Here is a 22,359-nt window from a genome sequence, read left to right as displayed (position 1 = left end):
AGAGCATTTGTTTGCTTTGCCACATAGGATGGCTGCATTGCAGCAAAGATGAATTTAGAAGACCGGTAGCCACTATGCAACACATATTAGACCCAAGCGCATACTTCTTGCTAAAAAATTGCCTGGCGTTAATTTCTACTTTGTTTAGGAGCTTTTATGTTGTCTCTACATTAGCTTTTTTCGTAAACAGAGGAAGTGGGCGCATATTTGATTCAGGGGGGGTGATGGAATTAGATGAACACTGCCACATGAACAAGCTCTGTGTTCCGTTTTTTTCTCTTCATCTGGTTCATTCAACCCGCCAGGATAATTCGATCAATTTCGTCAGTCCCGTCAGGGTTCCATTATAAAAGTTGACTGTATCACTGTGGAACGAGACGAAAACAGATGCAACACTATTATATTTATTTGCATTGAACACACCACCAAGGCTCTGTGCGATATGAACAATGGAGAATGGAAACTAGAACATGTGTGCTATGGAAATAAATGCAAACAGGCATACCTGCACGCTGACAGGTATGAAAATATAGTGCCTTTGTAGCAGCACATTTCTTTTAAAAACAGCCAGTAAGCTAGTGATGTACGTGGGCGTTGTTCAATCAAGGCTGACCTGCCTACTTCACGTAAATTGGGCTTACTCAATTTTAGTAAGAAATACTTGCTTGGTAATCAATCCTGCTTCTTGACAGAATGGAACAACACATGCACGCTTGGCAGTTGAGAATCCCTTTTTTTATTTGAAAAAGGAGTGGCTGAACACGTCCTGTGTACATCCCGCCACTCTTACTGCCTCCATGTCGTACACAACTGCACATACCTGAATGTGCAAATCAGGTCAAGCTATTCCCTGTGACCCACCTTGTTTCGCAGCACTCTGCGAGACATTCCTAACATAACTGCGAAGGCACTCCTGGCATTTTTTGCTGCATGCTTTCGGTGTGCAAACTTGCTTTCCTCATCGCATTTCCCTTTGTAAGTTGCAAAATTTCTGCACATCTGCTTTTGTACTCCTCAGGTCAACAGCACCATCGGGATGCCCAGTTAGACGGACAGACTGAAGTGCTTGGTGATCAGGTGAGTGCTCAGTTTCTCCTTGGTGCGGAACGGCTGCAAACACAGGTGGCACGTGTAGGCTGCGCTGTGGTCTGCGGCGACACTCCCGCCGGCCTTCTGGTGCCTCCCGCACACCTTGCAGCTTGGCAGGTTGCACTGGCACGGCGCTCGACTTCCGGATGCAGCCCTGGGTTTTCTCTTGTGCCATCCCTTGTGCCTGGCAAGGCTGACCTGGTTGTCGAAGACAGCCCCGCACTTGTTACACCTGCACACCAAACAATGCAAACGAGTGAGCGAACACAGTTGCATTGTAGTGGCGGTGAAAAAAAGAAACTAAAATGTGACTTAAGAATTCAACTCTATAATGGGAGAGAACTTGGTCCAAGGAAGACAAGCTACACTCAAATCCCAACAACAGTGGCGAGCACAGTTGTCTAATGTAAAACTCGGGGCTCAAGTCTGGCTGCTCTTTTTACAAGTCTGACCAAACGTTTCAGAGTAATCGCCAATGCTCACATATATTCAAGAATGTACGCTACTCAAATTGCACTCACAATGTGATAAAAGAATACTTTCTCACTACAAAATCAGCAATGGCATGAATAAAATTTCAGATACAGAATGCACATCTTGTGCAGAGTGATAACCTTATAACTCTGGGGCGCGCGCGGCTTCCAGAAAGTACTATACCATTTGCGTCACACATACATGCCATCAGATTACACAAGGTTCGGTGACAACAGACAGCAGCTAGAACCATTGATAAGCATTGCAGAAACTTCGGTTACATAGACATGTCCTGCACCGAGCGATAACATTTCTTAGACGGTGAAACGCAGTCACCGGATAAAGATAAACAAGTACACGTGCCAATACACAGCCATGTTCCGATTATTCAAAATCTCTAAATTCGAATTGATCGGCTAGTCCTAACAGTTTTGCCTGTGCACTCTGCCCTCGTTAACTTGAACTGATATCTTGAAAGATTGGTTAAGTAGAAATTTTTTCTTGCTGCAGTTTCACCCCTCATCTCAAAAAGTTCTTGTGCCGGACCCTGGATATCAAGAAATTACATGCGAAAATAACAGCAAAATGTCACTAGCCAAACTACTTTGCACACACCTACAATATCGCTCAACAGTGGAAACAAAAACTTTTGAACAACGCTGTCAACGCCTGCACTTTGTGGCTGTGCAAGGTCTTGCAGGAGGCCCCGACATCACTCCCAGGAAAAGGCAGACTTCAGCCGGTGCTCATGGCCCAGCAACTACTCCCGTCCAGCTACCCTTTTTCACTCACAAGCCCAGCGTGTCTCCACCCTTGGCACCGTGCCAAAACCATGATCTCATTGAGGCATGCCCTGGTAGGGGACTCCAGATTAATTTTGACCACCTGGAGTTCTTCAATGTGCTCCCAATGCACAGGACCACGGGTGTTTTTGCATTTCACCCCCATCGCAATACAGCCGCCGCAGCCAGGATTTGATCCCGCGACCTCGTGTGCAGCAGTGCAACACCATAACCGCTAAGCCATCACGGCAGGTCCAAGATAATCATGGAGACTGCAACGGCACTCAACCACAGTGTCAAAAACCAGCCCAATGAAGGCTCCCTCTGGGGAACAGACGCCAATCTCAGCGGATATGCTCTAGCTGGTGGCAGGCGCCGAAAGCAACCGAAAGAACCGGGAATAAGTTGTGACCACCACATCGTTGAAAACATGGCAGCCATGGCGTATCTTTTTACTGCTTCTCACACGTTGCCAGCAAAAGCACAGCCTTTGAAATTTAAGCATAAGTACGAGTCGGCGCTCGTCTTTGTGTTGCTCCTATTCTTTGTCCCTGTTTGTTTGATGACTGAAATTTGTTACTCGAAGGGTTCTATCATAGGCAGTGCGATTTGAACACCACCTATCTGCCCCACGAACAAGAGGAGAAAATGGCAGATAACTTCCACCAAACTTGGCAGTGCATCTATGATTGCCGAGGACTCTTAGTACTTCCTGCCCCTTTACATGGTTGCTTCTGCAGGTTGCCTATGCAACAGGGTAGCGTCACAACCGGCAACACAGAGTTCTACTGCGATATCTATTGTCACCTTGAATCCAATAACTTTTCTTCTCTAATCGGCAGGGTTTCGGGAAAGGCTACTCACGTGACAGACACGCAGTTATAGGAATTCACAACTGGGGCGCGATCGGAGATATTTTGTTCGCTGCGCATTCTGTTCAGTTGCTGCAACGTCACAAAGTTGCAGTATGCAAAATTTGTGACAGCGGGGCGGAGAGAGCAGCCAATCAGGAAGCGGTGACCTCCCCGGAAGTTTACTTCCGTCGTTTGTCGTCTGCTTGCAAGCAGTATACTACAAAACCAAATGTTTCTCGTCTTCCAAATGAATTAAATCTTTATCTAAAAAAATGTATTTTTCTTCTCAAGCCCAAACACGTTTTCAAATAGTAGTACGTGTGACTACTGCAATTTATAACTACAAGGTTCTTTGCGTCGTCCCTAGGTGGTGTCGCGCACAGCGAGAAGGAAAAAGAAAAAAAAAAACGACGGGAAGAGTGGCGCACTTTTCAAGAGGCAGCGACAACATCCCAGTGGCTCGCTGGCACCGATGATGTTGTCGATTTCTCTGTGCAACCAATGAATTATTTGTTTCGAGAAAGAAAAACGACGCCGGAATTCACTTTCTGTCATTCCTTCAAACGCGTTTCGCAAACGTGCCATTCTTCAGCCGCAAAGGCCGCCTGTTGGATCCAATCCAATCCACCAGACGCGCCATGCGAAGCCGTATGATCGCTCCAAACTTCTCAACTCCCGTCGCGTTCGGACGAAATGCTCGGTGGGCGGATGATTGACAGGAGCGTGTCGTCATTTTGACGTCACCAAAAACGGGGCGGCACCCCGCGGCTGGCGACGTCGGCGCGGAGTAGGCCAATCGCGCGCGCCGGTAACCGAACGAACGCGCCGAACAACCATCTCCGATCGCACCCCTGAGCTTCACTTTCACATGAATGCTAATGACCAAACTGACTGCCTCCTCTAAAGCTTTCGATACTGTACCTTATTGCCATTTTATGTCCAAGTCGTCTGCCCTTTGTTTAGATTTGTTAACACTATCTTGGCTTTTTAGCTTCCAGTTTCTGCATTGTCAAGGTAGAGAACAACTGTTTGCCTAACCTTTGCGTCATCACATGCCATGTCACCCAAGGCAGTGTCCTCGGTCCATCGCTCTTCACTACATTGACGACTTACCCGCTAACATATCAATCTCAATCAGGTTGCCCACTGACGACTGCATCATCTACTGCACTATTAAATGTTTCGACAATCGTTCCACTCTGCAAAATTACCTTGACCTAAGCTATATTTGGTGCAAAACTGGTCCATTAACACCTCTAAATGCAAGTTAATTCCTTTTAGCCATAAATGCATGCACTCTGTGTTTCAGTATTAATACCATGATTTGCAATACCCCATTGTACAAACATCTTGGCATCCACCTCTAGCATGACGTGGCTGAGGTCACCACATGTGCACCTTCTTCCTGTAGTGCTGGAGGTCTTGTAATAACAAGTGCTACAGCTGTGTTAAAGAAGCGCCTGCTCCTTTTGGCCCGTCATTGCACCTGTTTATGTTTACCCGTGGGAGTGTTACACCATGCTCGTTATTTACCGCGTTTATTCATATATAGGTTGGCATTTTTTTTTCCCGGAAATGTTTCTCATAATTAGCTATCGACCTACATCTATGACTAAAGAATCTCGACCTGTATTCCGTGATCAAAGCTAGCAGAAGTACCGAGCTAACGGAGCTCCACTGTGTAACAGGGCCGCTGCCAGAGCCGCGAGGACCAAGGCTGCAAACCAAAACACCCTGGCACACACCTCAATACTATACATCAAAGCAGCAGTCGCACATAACACAAATAATGAAAATAGGAAATTTGTGGCAGAAAAGCGCTAGCACAATGTATAAGTCACAACAAGGTTCCTGGTCACAAAAACATAGTTTATGGTTGTTTTTCTCTGCGTCGCCATTTTGCGATCATTTCTGCGTGACAGTTTGCATTTGCTGTCGTGCAGTTGAGCGACTTTTTGTCAAGAACTCCTACAACTGCGCCACTTGGCGCAAGTTCGACATGAATGAAAAGCTCACCGGTGGTCGGAGAAAGTGGCGGGACCAACTTTTTGGATGCAACGAGCGGCATCATGCTTTTCGCGGCCCAGCAAACGGGAGGCACGACGCTCTCGAGAAAGAACCGAGGCTTCGTGTGCGAAGGGCCTTTGGGTGCCCTGCGAGACACTCGGACAAAAGCCCCGCAGTTGGCGCAACGAGATGGAGCTGGCAGCTCAACGTCTAAAGCGGGTCGGGGCTCGGTCTAAAAGCTTCAGTGGCACAATGGACTCCCCTTCGTCGTAGAATAACTTTCTGTCGCCGTTTTCCAGCAGAATACGAACAACAGCTGGTGGACTTCCAGTGCTATGTTGTCAAGCTCCGGCATCAGAAGGTTTACCGGATGTATTCTCAACCGTAACGCTCCCTGGATTGTAACGTGTACCCGTCTTCCATGACAAAAAAAAAAAAAAAACTCTCGATAATAACATGCACCCCTTTCCCATGACCTAAAGAAAGAAGGCCCTTTACAGTACCGCGCACCTCATTCTTTCATACAGAAATACAACTTAATATTTGGAAAAACAGGTTTACTCCCAATACACAAATAAAAAAAAGCTGCAGTTTCACCCAAAAGGCGAAGCATCGATGCTGACAGCAAATTAGTAGACAGCTATACGAAGTAAGGATAGTAGTTTTATCAGCTGTATAAACTTGCAAATATTCACTTACTAAATAATGTGTATGATTTCACGCGTGCACAGGCAAACATGAACAGATCTCACTCGACTGCAGAAATCCGCTATCAAAACGCTGGAGTGAGGAAGTGCAGTAGCAGGAGCAAGGGAATTTGACCTGTGCTGCCTCTCGCTTCAACGCGAACTAAGTAATGAGAACACAGCGCCTAGGTTCTGCCCCATTGCAGATCACGTTCAACATAGGTGCTGCGCGGCTAGTGGTAGAATGACTCTCCTATTTGCGTCAGTATCGCACGCAAGTTTTGGGAAGTTGGAATTCCTGTGATGCAGCCCCATTTCCGTCCATCTCCACACACGTGATCACTTGCCTTTTAATTGCGGCATTGTGATGAACTCGGTGTGTCTTCGCAGTCGGCACTTCCATGCAAAATAGAGCAAACGCAGAAAACAGGAAGACGGACGGCAGATATGGGGGCCATACGGTGGACTAACCTAAGCACACATACTGCAGAACATGGAGGAAGCTATGACATCTAGGCAAGAAGTGCGTAGAAGCATTTATATATACTTGTTACAAGCTTCCTAACTCCTCGCCTCGCGCATTGCTGCCATTCCCGCCACCGCACAGCATTGCAGTCTACCTTTGTGCCAAGCGTGCGTCGTCTGCTGCATCCCAGTGCAGTTATAGTTGTTTGTCGTGGCGCTCGGCATTTGCCTGGGCTGGCTCGTTGATCAAAGGAGCAGTCTTGCACTTCCACTTTTTATTTTACACGGAAACCAACTAGGAGGGTAGATACACAAGCTGTGCTTCGTTGAAGTACGAATAAAAGCAGCGAGTCCTGTAAGCGACCTCCTTCGAAGTAAAATGAAAGCAGTTTCTTGGAGAGATTTGAACCGTGCAACGCACATAAACACATCTTGCTGTGAACATAAGGCAGTTGAAATTGGGCCTTCGCAGCTGCGTGGCTGCACACAACTGTCATAAATTGTTACACCATCGGCGATGGACCAGAAGTGTTGCACCATCACTATTCACAGGCAGAATGGCTCGAGTGCAGTTCGAAAGATCCAAGCTCGCGTACTTTTCATGTAGATCCATTTACAAATCTCCTCGACGAATGCCGCATTTTGCCAACTTACATGCACGCTTATAAGCAGTAATTTTCTGTTCAAAGCACGACATTCGGTTAAAGGGAAGAGTGCCCACTCGCACCAAACTGTTGCCCTATTCGTAACTCGGCTAGCTATATATCTAAGCACTGGAGTTCCGTTTTTTATAGTTGAAATTTGAAGGCTGCTACATGTGCCAAATCTTTTTGGTGCACTTGCCTATCGTAAAATACTGTCAAAAGATAACCCTGCGATCCGAGTGGGCTTCAAATGTTTTATACATCACATAAGTATCCCTTTTGTGCCAGCTACACCCCTATAGCTATAGCTCATACTTCAACAGTATCCCAAAGTTAAAGTTAAAAAAAGAATGCATCCCATCTTTGCCATTGGCACACAGGTTAAGGAGTACTCAGGGCAGAAACTATGTGACCTTTATTAGAACAAATTGCTCGTCAAGAGCGCACAATAGTCAGTGGTTGTTCCCAAGTATATCTTGAAGTTCAGCCATTTCACTCAGTGGTCCTCCCCATGTATATAATTTTATTGCACTTTATCTGCACGGTCATTTTACCGGTATTTTGTTCGCGTGAAAAGTGCACGCACGTCACGAAATGGAAAATATCTCGGATTTGCCGACTTGGAATTTCAAGAAGGTCAGAGTGCAGTCCTCGCCGCTCTCTCTCTTCCTCTCTTTTAAAACTGCCGACATACGTCCGAAGGAAGGGGTAACTCAGCACAATGCGTTGGCAGACTAGTTGGTGCAAATCCATAATTAAATTGTTTAGTACAAAACGACGGACACAGGAAAGACGACAGGGCAAGGCGCTACTCTCAACTGGCATCATTTTATTGCCTCACTCCTTTATAGACAGCAAAAACTAGAGGAACATGCGCAGTGAGCACCACGTGCAGGAACCACCAACATCCGATTACAAGAGCGCACTGATACGACAGAATCTAAAAAACCATATTCAGCACTGTACAAGTTTAAAGAAGGCACACTAATGCACTGTGACCCCAATGACTGTATGAAGAATGCTTTCGATAACTGTTACACGGTGGTATCACGGCTCTATCATGGCGCGGTGGTATCACGAAACATGGCTTTGCACTTGCATATTTTACAATGTTAAGCCAAATGGTAACCTGTGCCTGTTGGTATGCATCGCTCATGTTCTCTATGGCGTTTGTTAACACAGCGGCACTCAGGCCGCTGAGTTAAAGATTCCACAAAAATAAAGAGTCTACAAAAGACATGACACCGGTATAGAGGGCGGTCATGTGGAGTGGATGTCAAGTCCTCTGCTTTGGCTTGCGTGGTTAAAACTGAGAAGCAGTGGCGGGAACTTTGATGGCAATTTCCTAGGCAAAAAATTATATACTAGCATGCCAGAAACGATGATCGTCTTCTAGGCGAATACTCTGTCAATCTAGCTCGACTTAATACTTTCCTTTAGCATCCCTTTAAGAAACCAACCTCCTCACCAACATTACCTTCGGCATTCTCAATGCTGTATCACCATTCTTCAAAACTGTCTACACCCCTGGGGGCGCACAACTGGCCTAAGATCACGTGCCTCCATCGAATGCTGAGGTCCCCCATCCACGATAGCCAAGGAGAAAAAGCGTGCCATGTGCAGCGCACGCAGCCGAAGAGAAGTGAGGAGGAAAGCACCGAGGCCAGACTCCGCCGCTGCTTTCCTCTGCGTCCTTGCTTCCTTTTTCCTTCGTCTGCTGAAAGATCGACGCCGTGTATACGTTCTTAACGCAAGTTATGTCTTGGCAAGATGATGAACTCGTTGCCACTGATCATAATCATATTGGTGTAACACACAAGGAGGACGAGGTACTGGGTGTCACCTTCGCGACCTTGTTTGTATTTAGGGTCTGCCTTGTCGTACAGAATAAGATATGGCGCACTGTTTCCAACATTGTCTCCAAAAAACTTTCCATCGGGACATTTCAATTTAGACTCGTCATTGTAAAGCAGGCGCAAATGAGACCAAACCAAGCCAACAATACAAGCACGAGCGAGAGCCGACGTGAGCAGACGATAGTGCGAAACAAGCGATACGGCTGAACCATACGAGAGTACGAATGAAGTGGTCGGGCAGTTCCGCACGACAGAAGTTTACCGTGCTACGTCACTGCAGGGGCCGCCCTCATTGGTCTCCTCCGCTCGTGGTTTGCTTGCCGCCGTGGCGAGCTGTGAAAAATTGGCCCAGGACCGCTCCCTCCCACGCTTAGAACAACAGAAAGCTGAGCTAGTTGGTAAGGATTCATTATGCAAAATAGAAGTGAGGCGTGCAGACAGGACACAAGAGTAGCGAAGTGGATGACACGACACGGCGTTCGTGTCGTCGACTTCTCTACTCTCGTCTTTTATTTTGCATAATGATCCCTCCCACGCGCCTTGTCACTAGAGTGGCTGCGGCATTATGGCCCGACGCATGAATGGCGTCCTTGCCATCTGAAAGAGAAAGTGGAATTTCCACCACGGTTTCTTTTTTTTCGTCGCGCGCGGCATTGAGGGGTCTCTCTTAAGCTTTTCCTCTATGGTGGGGTCAGGGGCGCTGCCGTGCAATTTGGCGTGCTGCCGAGAGCATTGTCGGAGCGCGACTGCTCGAATTAACCACCGGAAATGCTCATGTGTTAATATTACCGGGTGTTTTCGCCCACAGGAATACACTTAACTTCAACGGGACCACAGCGTCAGTTCGAATAAACTGGAAGTGTGCATTAGGATTGTGAAAATTAACGAAATTCAATTGTACATGTCAACTGTAGGACCTTTCCTGTACCCGCTGGTGGAAACAGACATAAAACATGTTGACATGTTGTCGTGAAGCTCTACACACGACGTAAATGTGGCACCAGGAGTGGTGAAAAAAGGTGGGCCTACAGACCAAAGCGTGCACACGATATCAACACTCAATGACCCGTACGTCGCAGGTACTCGCATCACCATAAGCGCCGAACTTGTACCAGATGCAAAAGACCTCGACAGCCGGCCACGTGCACACGGACAGTGACGAGGCATGGACAGTGAGAAGACGAAATCATGCTCCAGCACAAGATGCAGGGTAAACAACCAGCGTGCACACCAGTCAGCAGAGCAGCGCCGCCCGCTTGGCCCAAAAGTGAGACCGCAGTGCCCTCCCTAGGAACAGGTCGTGCAGGGCTGGAGAGAAGTTGTAAAACTAAAGGAAGTATATCTATAAACGTTGGCATGTACGAGGTGGCCATATAGAAATGCCGATGGCGATACGGTACCTAAGATTTAGGGTTGTGCTAATTCTAATGCGCACGCAATGTTTGGACCCATTTTATCTGGAAAAAAAGTGTCCGTTAGACTCGAGTGAACATGGTACAGTAAAACCTCATTAAACCATGCCGCTTATACAGTAGTTTAGGTTTAAATGTAGTAAAGTCAAATCCCCGACTCAGTGGCCATTGAAAACAATGTGTTTTGTATCTGCATAAACTGTACCAACTTATTGCGTACAGATAGGTTAACACGTAATGTTTCCACTTTTCGTCACGCAATTACAGCAGTGCACTGTCCCCGTTGGGTGGCCTGGCAGAACAAGCCTCAGAGATATGAAAAACGGCCTCCAAGTGCCCTGTGCGTTTGCACGTGAAGCCGCATCAACATCATTTTGGTGCCGTGCCAGAAAACGTTGTGGTTTTGCGCAAGCTAGGACTCGCGTCGTGCCAAAGCTCGGATAAAAAACACCAGGTGTTCAGCATACAAGAAAAATTGGACATTGTTCGTGCTATCGAACGTGACACGAAGTCGGCGCTGGCACGTGACGGGCATCTGCTATTGGCTACGGTGCGTGGCATTTGGAATGCGAAGAAGTTGCTCGGCAGTGCTGCTGCGACCACAATGTCGGCGACGGGTTCCGACTTCTCGCTAGTGTTGCCTCTGTTGTTGCCAAAGTGTCGCCTAATGACACAGAGGAGGACAACACCGAAAGCGACAGCGCGGGCGATTAGGGCCCAACAGTGGCGGAAGCTGCGCATTACGTGAGCCTCACGAATGCAATCGTCGTGATGAGAATAGCACCCTGCAATTAAAAAGGTGCCCTGCGACTTCTACAGAGCAATGGCACCCATGCACAGAGAATGCAGTGGACTCTCTTTAAATGGAACCCAAAGGGACCAAGGAAATTGGTTCCGTTTTAAGGAGTTCCATTTACTGTGAGACAAAGCTGAAGGGCTGTATGAATACAAAACCAACCAATCATGAGGTTGGTGTCCCGTTTAAGCAGCAGCTTTGTTTAAGAGATTTTCGTTTATAGAGATTCCACTGTATGAATCGCCAACGAGGAAGCGAGTGTTTGCCGCCAAGTGAGTGTTTGCCGAGAGAGGGGGCTGGCTGAAAAGCTGGCTCGCAGCTTCAGTAAGGCTGAGGCTGCTGTCATCGTGGCTAGGCAGCCGGGGCATCAAACAAAAATACCACTTTTGTCGCGCGAGGTGAATAAATACTGCAAGTTTTTGCCCCTTCATCGCACTCTCTCCACGTTCTGTTTTTGACAGGTAACTGGGCGATCTCAGGATGGTTAAGCAGTACTACCGTTTAGCAGGTACTTTTTCCAAGCTCCAGCAAACTACAGTTATACGAGGTTTTACCGTGCCGTCTTGGCCAGATTGAAAACACCGACCAAACACCAGCCTACCTCGACATGGCCAGTTGCACAACAGTCACAGCAGAGGACGTGCGCCTGTCCACGACGGGCGAGTGCACACGATTCCCTGTTGCGCTGTGCTGCACTGCACATGGGAGGAAGCTGGCGCCGAACCTCGTGTCTCACTAGAAAACCACCTCAAGGAAAGAGCACTTCCCCAAGAAGACGGTCATCCGCACAAATGAAAAAGGATTCACCAATGAGGCGATGGTTAAATTATCGAGACGGCTTGGACGAAGCAACGGCTTGGACGAAGCAACGGCTTGGACCTTCCAAACGTGCTGGTCTCGTTTGGAGGCCACATTCGTTCGACCGCCAAGAAGACCCTACAGAAGGCAGACACAAACCTGGTCGTCATACATGGTGGTATGGCGTGTCAACTGCAACCATTGGACGTCGCCGACAATGGGCCTTTCGAGGACCATCTTGCCAAGTCCCACAGAGAGCAAAGGACAATGCCGCCACGACAGTGACGGGGTGCAGCAAGAAGGATCCCCTCGACGAAGTCACGATGTGGGTCAAGGAGAGGTGGACCTGCCATCGGAAATTATCGAGATTGGCTTCAAGAAATGCTGCATTTCAAACGCAGTCGATGGCACCGAGGAGGACGTCGTTTGGGATGCCAAGGAAGCCTGCGAAGCATCTGACAGGGACAACTTTTCCGACATTTCTGGCGAGGACGTGGCTCGTGGCAGCAACTAGGAGTGGCCGATTCGAGCTTATTATCACGTTCCAATTTTTCTGTTTCTGAAAAGATATTGGCCAACCTAATTTCCAATCAATTTTTATTTCTCGGGGAGCACAATATATACGGGTTGACCTATATTCGTGCTCGACCCGTTTCCGAGTAAATAAAGTAATTAGTAAGTGAATGATCACTGGACTTTATTCCGCCTATAAAACTACGAACCTTTGTGTCGTCGTCTAATAATTTGCTGTCTAATAATAGCTCAGTTCACCGCGACTCCATTAATTTGCACTAGGTGGCACCACTTTTCAACATCTGCTAGTTGGAAAAGAAAGAAATGACTCTCGCATGCAAGGAAATTTTAGCAGAAGAGCATATAATACAATTTCAGGCCATACAATATTGACTACAAGCAAAACAACTCTCCCTGTGGAGCTTTTTGGTTATGTGAAGGTACAGTCACAAATGAACATTTGGAGAGCACGGCATCCGAAAAGAATTAAAATGTATTAAATGCAGCTTTGGAGCCTGAAAAGGTTTAATACATTGGGCAAACACAGGTATGCGCTCCAGATTACAGCTGCAAGACCAGGCCGCAAAAAAAAAAAAGGAAAAGAAAAGTAAAGTAAAGTAAAGTGGGCATGGGAATGACGCTGCAATGTGGCTGACAAATATCTTCCGCTTCTGCCTGTTCCAGCTCGTGACAGCATCCAGCCCAAGCACCGCTGCGGCGCCTTATCGGTGCTGCAATGGCACTTTGCCACACATGCTGCGCACTGAAAACCCAGCGCCAAGTGACGCATCCTCCGCCGACCCACGAGTTGCCACGCCAGCGCCAGTTCCTGTGACTCTCCCTGGATGGTCTACTGCATCACCATCGACATCAACGCCTCCGCTCTACTTAAACTACTGGCACCGTCCACAGCAGTTCAGTGGGCATGGGAAGAACGCTACAATGCGGCTGACAAATATCTTCCGCTTCTGCCTGTTCCAGGTTTGTTACACATCTTCTAAACGCTCAGATAACACGTTCCTTGTCGTGTTCCCATGCCCACAGCTGCTTTTGGACCATGTGCATGAGTGTTTCTGCGTGATGAAAATGTTGCTGTCCGGGGATGTCGAGCTGAATCCCGGGCCGAATTCTAATAAATCCGCGAAAGCTTCAGGTGATGACAGTCCAGTTTTAACGCTGCTTCATGATCTTCGGGACCATTCTGCCAACATAGAACAAGGACAGGCGCGCATAATTGATTCCCTGCAAAGCCTTACAGCAAATCAGAAGGAACTGGGTAAAAACATTACAGAAATCTCCGCCCACCTCAACGCTGTTGAAAATAAATTGCAGTTGCTTGACGCAGTTCGGGAGGACATGACCACAGTGAGCGAAAATGCTGAAAGAGCACTAGCTCAAAATGAGATACTAAAAATCCGTTTAAATGATCTTGAGGATAGGTCTCGCAGAAACAATATTGTGTTTTATAATGTTCCAGAGGGACCCAATGAAACATGGGCAGAATCCGAGGAAAAAAATAAGAGGTATTGTTCAAAAGAACATGTCCTTAACCTAAGCCGAACTGGACATTGAACGCACGCACAGGATCGGTAAGGCTGTAACGGGGAAAAAGCGACCAATAATTGTGAAATTCAGGCACTACAAAACTAAAGAACAGGTCATGGGCGCAAAAAGCAAGCTAAAAGAGTCCGATTTCTCGATTAATGAAGATTTTGCTCCGGACACCAGGCATGCACGGAAGAAGCCTGCTGAATTCGCGAAGCAAACTGAGCCCGGTGAACCGTTTAGTCTTCGTTTTAACAAGCTAATTCTGAAGAAAAAATGCTATACCTACTGCCCTATAACTGATAGCGTTCAAGAAAAAGATGAAAAACGTGTTGTAACTAACTCTGGCCCTTTGTCTCTAGATAGCTCAACGAACACGAGCACCGACCTGCGCAGGCACCACATAACGTCTCAGTTCTTTTTACTAATATACGCAGTGTCATTGGCAATCGTAATAGTTTATCTTGCACAGCCGATACTACGGCAGCTGATATCATTGTACTAACAGATACTTGGCTCAATAAAACTGTCCATAATAATGAAATATTTTCAACGGAAAAGTGTTACCGTGTATTTCGCTGTGACCGTTCTTTTGGTCGCGGTGGTGGTGTATTAATCGCTGTGTCCGACAATCTAGAATGCTTTGAAGTTAGTGTTGATACTACACTGGAGTTCAAATGTGTACAGGTAACAATTAACCATAAAGCTCTATTATTTTGTGCATGCTACCGCGCACCCTCTACGCCCGTTGGCTTTTCTAACGACCTTCATGATATTCTGAACATAATTCAAACAAAGTTTCCTGGTCGTCCTATTTTTATTTTTGGTGATTTCAACTTCCCGAACATTAACTGGTCTAGCCCTGCAGTGGACGGTGACGGATCTTCCGAGTCGGCAAGTTTTTCAGCCCTCTGCTCCTTCTCGCTAACACAAATGGTTACCCAGCCGACAAGGACGACAGCTACCAGTTCTAACATATTAGACCTTTTGCTAACGAGCACCCCAGATTTTGTTTCCGAGGTAAAATACTTGCCAGGCTTAAGTGATCATTGTTTACTGCACCACGTTGAATTTACCGTCGAATAAAATGGCAAATAAAACGAAAACCATTTACAATTATGCTAAAGCAAATTTTTCTTCAATTAATGATGGCCTCCGGTTTTTTTCTCGACGATTTCGTCCTGGCATTTGCCGAATGATCTGTTAACGACAACTGGTGCATGTTTAAAGAAAAACTGCATGAATTAATCGAATCGCACGTCCCTCGTAAAATCATCACGACTGATCGTAGATCCCCATGGCTCACTCGTTCCTTAAAACGCCTCAGGAACAGAAAAAGGCGATTATATGTCAGGGCGAGGTCGTCCGGAAGATCGGAGCATTGGTCAGCTCTGAGAGGCGCAGTTGGCACTTATAAAAAATCGTTAAAAGATGCTAAACAACATTTCTTTGATGTCACACTGCCATCATTTCTTTTAACTGATACTAAAAAATTCTGGAACGTTGTTAATGGGTCAGATCAGCCATCAATCTCTCTCCTGGATTCTCAATCAAATCCCATCCCTAACAGTGATAGTGCTAAAGTACTTAACGAGACTTTTGCTAATGCATTTTCTGTCCCTTTTAGCGCATCACCACCAGACTATACTCCCGCTATCATATTTCCTATGGATCCCATTTGTTTTGACTTTGAAGGCATTATAAGTATCATAGATCATTTAAAGTTATCCTCTTCATGTGGTCCCGATAATATCAGCACTAAAATCCTGAAAAACACTAAAGTATATTCTTCCATCATACTATCGAAAATATTTGAGCAATCCCTTCAAACTTGTGACCTTCCAGAGGACTGGAAATTGGCTAAGGTGGTTCCACTCCATAAATCAGGCGACAAGCACCTATCACTCAACTATCGGCCAGTATCCCTAACCAGCATTCCCTGCAAGGTAATGGAACATTTCATCTTGTCATCCCTAGCAAACTTTCTTGAGTCATCATCCTTTTTTACTCTCGCGCAGCATGGTTTTAGAAAACACTTTTCTTGTGAAACACAGCTAATAAATTTTACAAATGATATTAACACTTTCGGGACCGGCCCATAGGCCATCGATCATATATGATCGACGGTTTTGCGCGCACTGCCCCGTTCAAATTTCCGCGCGCTTGGACATGTAGCTCCATCTAGGAGGTCGTCAGGAACTAGACTCTCGGTTTCGGCATAGTTTCTTTCATTTCCAGCAGGTGGCGATACGCGAGAGAGAATTTTCTCGATTGCGGCGGCGGCGGACGCAGTGGAAAATGGCGTCGTGCTCGCGTCCGGTCGCTCGAAAAGAACGCCGTCAATCGCGCGATTCCGCTGCTTCGGCAACGGATTTTTTTGGTGAACCGAGCAGCGAAGAGTCTGAAGACGACTTCGGCAGCTCCGATTTTATTTCGGACTCCGATTCGGATGATGATGAGCCACGGACTTCATCTAGTAGCCGAAGGTGAGCATAGTTCCACATTCATTTCTTTCTGGAGTAGGTGAACGGGCTCGCTATATGTTCTCATTATTTTATCTTTACTTGATAGGGTCTCAACAAGCTACGGCAATGATCTGCTGCCGCCAGCGCAGAAGCGGATTGAGTTTTCGCCGCGACGGGAACCTGGCGTGTACTTGGACGCAGAAGTGGGCGTGGCGCTCAGAAGCGGATCAAAGAAATTCTTGACTGCTCTGGACTTCTTTCTTCTGTTTTTCTCGATGAATGTGATCGAAACAATTTGTGACAACACGAACAAGTATGCTTGGACTCACATTTTGGAAAAACCAACGCATGCTTGTTCCGATGGATCTTGGGAAGAAGTCACCCCAAGTGAAATGCTAAAGTTTATCGGACTCGTAATTTACATGGGCGTTGTGAAGGTTCCTCGGCTGAAGCTGTATTGGAACGTAGGAGATCTGTACAGCGGTCTGCTCCCACCACGGATCATGCGGCGACGCCGGTTCATAGCTCTACTCGCAATGTTGCAAGTTGCAGACTTGGACGATGTCACTCAAAGTTCAAGAGGAAAGCTCCGATACATGTGGTGGCTCCTGCAACACATGAACGAAGTGTCAGCGAATCTTTTCCAGCCACATCGCGATCTTTCCGTGGATGAGCGCATGGTGAAATCGAAAGGGCGGTCAGGCATCCGACAGTATATCAAAGATAAAGTAACAAAATGGGGCTACAAGCTGTGGGTCCTAGCTGACCCTGGCACCGGATATACTGTGCAGTTTAGTGTGTATACCGGTAAGCGTGAGCAGCCAGGGCCCCATGGCTTAGCTTTCGACGTAGTTTGCCAGCTGTGTCACAGATATCTTGATCAGGGCTACAGGATCTTTATGGACAATTTTTACACTTCTACTAGCCTGTTCAGTCATCTTCTCAGCCGAAAAACATTGGCTTGCGGAACCACACGCAAGGATCGCCGAGGATTTCCTGCCGAACTGAAGGATGCACGGTGGGAAAAAAAGCTCGACGTGGCGACATTCGATGGTTGCGCGATCAGAACATCCTGTACCTTCAGTGGAAAGACCGGCGTGTTGTCAACATGATGAGCACTGTTCATACTGCAAATGACACGGTCACCGCAAAAAGAAGGGAAAGAAGGCAAAACTCCTGGACTCAGATATCTATAACAAAGCCTCTGCTGATCCATGATTATAATGCTGGCATGCTAGGCGTAGATAAATCGGATCAAATGATTGGATATTATAATGTTCTCATGAGAAGCGTACGGTGGTGGAAGACTCTGTTCTTCCACTGCATCGATATTGCATGTGTGAACAGTTTCGTACTCTTCCAAGCTCACCGCACATTGCACCCAGAGATTCCTGAGCTGGCACGCACTGCCGGGTTTGACCACCTAGCTTTTAGAGAAGAGCTCATTCGGCAGCTTCTGAATCTTGACGGTGCCAAGCAAGCACACACGCCTCCACCACCCGTCGCAAAACATGCACTCCACAAGCCGGAAAAAGTGGCAAAACGCAGAAACTGCAAGCTGTGCTATGAGCAGAAGAAAATCGAGCTCAAAACTAATGTCTTTTGCAGCACATGCCAAGTTCACTTGTGTTTTACGACTGCCCGGAACTGCTTCGTCGAGTGGCACAAGAACCGTGGGACCTGAGTGGCTGACCACTGGTGCAAGCTAGATTTCACACAAAAAAAAGACAGTTGTAGATACGCGTGCCAAATTTTCACAAGCAAGAAAGGAGGCATTGTAGCACATTTTGTATATCTTGAATTTTTTTTATTATGTTTTTCCACTTGTATATCCATGACTTTTCCAACTTTTTTATGTTGTTCTTTCAGCAAATCTTGAATTTGAGATTTTTTAAAAAATATTATATATCACTTTTAAGTCTAACCTTTCTTTATGCATGAAAGACCATCTAATTAGCTACATTTTGATGAACATTGCAGCAATATAGCGCAATGACTATTCGTAATAAAAAATAATTTTTGACACCCATCAGAATTGCCTGTTTTTTCCCCGGTCCCGAAAGAGTTAACTTCATACTTGATCGTGGCAGTGAGGTTGACTGCATCTATTTAGACTTTTCCAAAGCATTCGACAAAGTCTCTCACAGCTTGCTTCTTCAAAAACTAAGTAAACTTAACATCACCAAAATGTACTACGATGGATTGAATGCTTTTTGTCTAACAGGTTCCAGTACGTGCACGCCAACGGCATGAACTCATCACCGGTATCTGTGACCTCAGGCGTCCCACAAGGTTCTGTTATCGGTCCCTTGCTCTTTCTGGTATATATTAATGACTTGCCTAACAACGTAACATCCACAGTGCGACTTTTTGCGGATGACTGTGTGGTTTACCGGGAAATAAAAAATACTAATGACACCGTACTACTCCAGGAAGACTTAGCTACTATATCTAACTGGTGTTCACAATGGAAGATGACACTTAACAATACTAAATGCAAAGTAATTCGTTTTTTCGCGTCGCGTCAATCCGTGCCCCGCTCCCTACACTATTTGTTCTTCCCTGCTAACACCGGTAACATCTTACAAATACCTCGGTGTCATTATAACGTCGAACCTAGCTTGGAGGGCACATATCATTTCTATCATCGCATCCGCTAACCTCATGCTTGGATATCTGAAACGGAATTTTTCCTTGGCCCCGACACCTGTTCAACTTCTTTTGTACAAATCACTTGTCCGCTCAAAATTAGAATATGCTAACTCAGTATGGGACCCTTTCACTAACTCTCTTATTGACGCCCTCGAAGCCGTACAGAACAGAGCAGCCCGTTTCATCTTTCGTAACTATGATCGTTTGTCCAGCGTCACAGAAATGAAAAACACATTGTCACTAACCCCTCTCTCAACGCGCAGAAAAATATCACGCCTGTGTCTGTTTTTTAAAATTTACCACATGAATTCCACCCTTAAAGATACATTACTCACGCCGCCAACGTTTCATCCCGCTTAGATCATCCATGCAAAGTTGGTGTTTCACAGTGCCGTACAACATCCTGCAGAAATTCTTTCATTCCAAAAACATCATTGGACTGGAACCAGCTACCATGGGATATTGCACTTTCGAAAGATTTTGATGAATTTAAGAAGAAATTATCAACACATTATTGCTTGCCATAGCTTTGGTCCCATTTCTATTTTTCTCGTTATCATGCGCATCCTTCTGTATTTTCCCCCCAGATTTGCTATGTTCATGTTTGTGCTAATGGCGGAGTTTTCAATTTTCAACTTTTTTGTGCGTGATTTAGCGTTTCTTGGAAATTGTATAATTTTGGGCTCGCTTCATGTTCCGGGTTGTGAATTATGTATTTGGTCCGGTATATATATGTTTTATATATATGCGTTGTCTCCTTTTGTACAAATTTATTGCAATGTGTGTACCATTCCCCTCAATAATGCCCTGTGGGCCATGAGGGTATCTGAAATAAATAAATAAATAAATAAATAAATAAATAAATAAATAAATAAATAAAAACACGGCACCTATGGTCACTGCACTCCTCCTGCCCGCAACTGTACGCCGATTGTTCGCAGTGTTTCACCATCGAGCGATGCCACGACATTCTCGCACCACTTTCCTTTTTAAATTAAAAATACAATTCCTCTTTCATGGGATACAAGCACGCTCATTTCCGTCAATCTGACACACACACACATTCTTCGCACTCCAATCCAAAGACATGTTTCGAGACTGTCCCTTAGATGTTCATCACATGGCTTTTTGACACCCAGTGCTACAACATGTGGTCCTCCCTGCAGTCCACGGATTTCTTGAACTGCACAAGCACTGCAGGCAGAACGTAGGCCCCCATCTGGTTTCCCCCTTTGTAGTGCAACAGCCTTGATGCAGCAAAAATGCGTGACAAGGCTCTGTTGCCGCTAGTTTGGACGGTGGTGGGGATGCCCTTCAGGGTTTTTGAAGCAGCCATGGGGACAGCCAGAGTCTGCTTGTGAAGCCCCTACTGCCATGGTTGGAGCAGATGCAAAGTTTTTACGAAAGCACACAAAGAAAAAGGAAGTATACAGTTGAGAGAATCCTCTTTGGTTTACACAATCGTTTTCTCATCAGCATGAGGAGAAAATTCACCACAGCACATCCAGATAGCAGCAGTGGACTGCACAAAGCTAAGGAACATTAAACGGAAAATCAAGCAAGCCCTATTCTTCCTCATACCTTGCTGGTGAAGCAGCGCACAGACACGGACACAGTGAAGAGAAACAGGAAAAGATGACACTCGCTGCACTCGCAACTAATTCAGAACACATACTTCATGTTTATATACCTGCGCACCCTCGGGCGTCGAAGCAAATCAAGGCAAGATTAAAGGCTTTTTTTTTTTTAAATCATTTGCCCACGCACACTCGGGCGTCAAAGACATGGCACTTATCATGGTGTGCAATCTTATCGTAGTTTGTTGCAACCCTAACAACCGTTTTTATTACACATGTTCTTTTCTCTTCTTTTTAGTGTACTTCCAAAAAGGGAACCTCACCATGGCTTAGATGTACAGATGGCTGACTGATGCAACCCTCTCCCCTCTTGTGAATATGAAAGGCTTCGATTATTTCCCTGGTTAGCTGATCCTTATGGTATATAAACATGAAGTATGTGTTCTGAAATAAAATAGTTGCGAGTGCAGCGAGTGTCGTCTTTTCCTGTTTCTCTTCACTGTGTCCGTGTCTGTGCGCTGCTTCACCAGCAAGGTATGATGATCACTCACCAACTAGCCCAACTTTCCACTTTACTGAACCCTATTCTTCCGAAACTCCATTCTCTTCAATTTTGCAGTAATAAGTAGATTATTAAAACAGCAAATGAAGGTCACAGTTCGTCGTATTAAATTTTGTGCCGAAACATGAGCACCAGCGTGATGTCACAGATTTCAAAATACTTTTTAATATTTGGGCTGGCAAAAATTTTTGAAATTTGCTAGGTGCAGACTTTCAGCTCTTAACATACCATGTAGTCTACATTCAGCGATAAAAACGAAGACTATGCACAAGCAGCCACCATCACAATCTGATGTCGTGGCAAGCCAGGCTGGGAACTCCACGGCGACGCCACTTCTCGATCACCACTGTGAGAGCCAACGATTCGAGACGACGAGAACTGCAGCTTCTGCACTGCTTTTGTGCAAAATAGAAACACGCTGTGCCAATTCATTCAGTAAATGAAGGCGTGTTGGCGTAGTAAGCATTTGCTAATTGTTTTCTGGATACCCTTGATCATTCGACAGACAGTAAATTCGGACAGTTTTTAGTCCCGAAAAATCCGAATTAATGTCGTTTTACGGTAACCATCATCATCAGCCTATTTTATGTCCACTGCAAGAAGAAGGCCTCACCCTGCGATCTCCAATTGCTCCTGTCCTGCGCCAACCGATTCCAACTAGCACCTGCAAATTCCTTCATTTCATCACTCCACCTAGTCTTCTGCTGTCCTTGATTGCGCTTACCTTCCCTTGGCACCCATTCTGTAACCCTAATGGTCCAACAGTTACCTAATTTGCGCACTACGCAACCTGCCCAGCTCTAATGTCAATTAGAATATCGGCTATCCCTGTTTGCTATGTGATCCACACCACTCTCTTCCTGCCTCTTTTAACATTATGCCTATCATTCTTAATTTCATCACTCTTTGCGTGGTCCTTAACTCGTTTTTGAGCTTCTTTGTCAGACTCCCAAGTTTCTGCCCCATATGTTAGCACCGGTACAATGCATTGATTGTACACCTTGCACATTTTTTTTTTCCTTTTTAGCGATAATGGTAAGCTTCCAGTCAGGAGAAGGCAATGTCTGCATGTGCTCCAACCCATTTTTATTATTCCGGGAATTTTCTTTTCATGATCAGAGTCCCTTGTGAGTAATTGACCTACATAAACGTACTCCTTCACAGACTCTAGAGGCTGACTGG

At 46.0% G+C, this 22,359-nt stretch overlaps 1 protein-coding gene across 4 annotated transcripts in view; it reads right to left on the bottom strand.

Moving 5' to 3' along the window:
- Window positions 1-388: 388 nt before the first annotated feature.
- Window positions 389-22,359, bottom strand: part of LOC135902230 (zinc finger protein 354A-like) — a 77,542-nt gene continuing 55,571 nt past the window's right edge. For all 4 annotated transcript variants that reach the window (XM_070529397.1, XM_070529399.1, XM_070529398.1 and 1 more), the window contains one exon: window positions 389-1,321. In XM_070529397.1, the coding sequence (XP_070385498.1) occupies window positions 1,045-1,321 (277 nt within the window). In that variant the 3' untranslated portion in view covers window positions 389-1,044. The remainder of the gene's footprint in view (window positions 1,322-22,359) is intronic.

Source organism: Dermacentor albipictus, unplaced genomic scaffold (genome assembly GCF_038994185.2).
Source record: "Dermacentor albipictus isolate Rhodes 1998 colony unplaced genomic scaffold, USDA_Dalb.pri_finalv2 scaffold_21, whole genome shotgun sequence".
Classification (NCBI taxonomy): domain Eukaryota; kingdom Metazoa; phylum Arthropoda; class Arachnida; order Ixodida; family Ixodidae; genus Dermacentor; species Dermacentor albipictus.
This window is presented reverse-complemented; position numbering and strand designations above follow the sequence as displayed.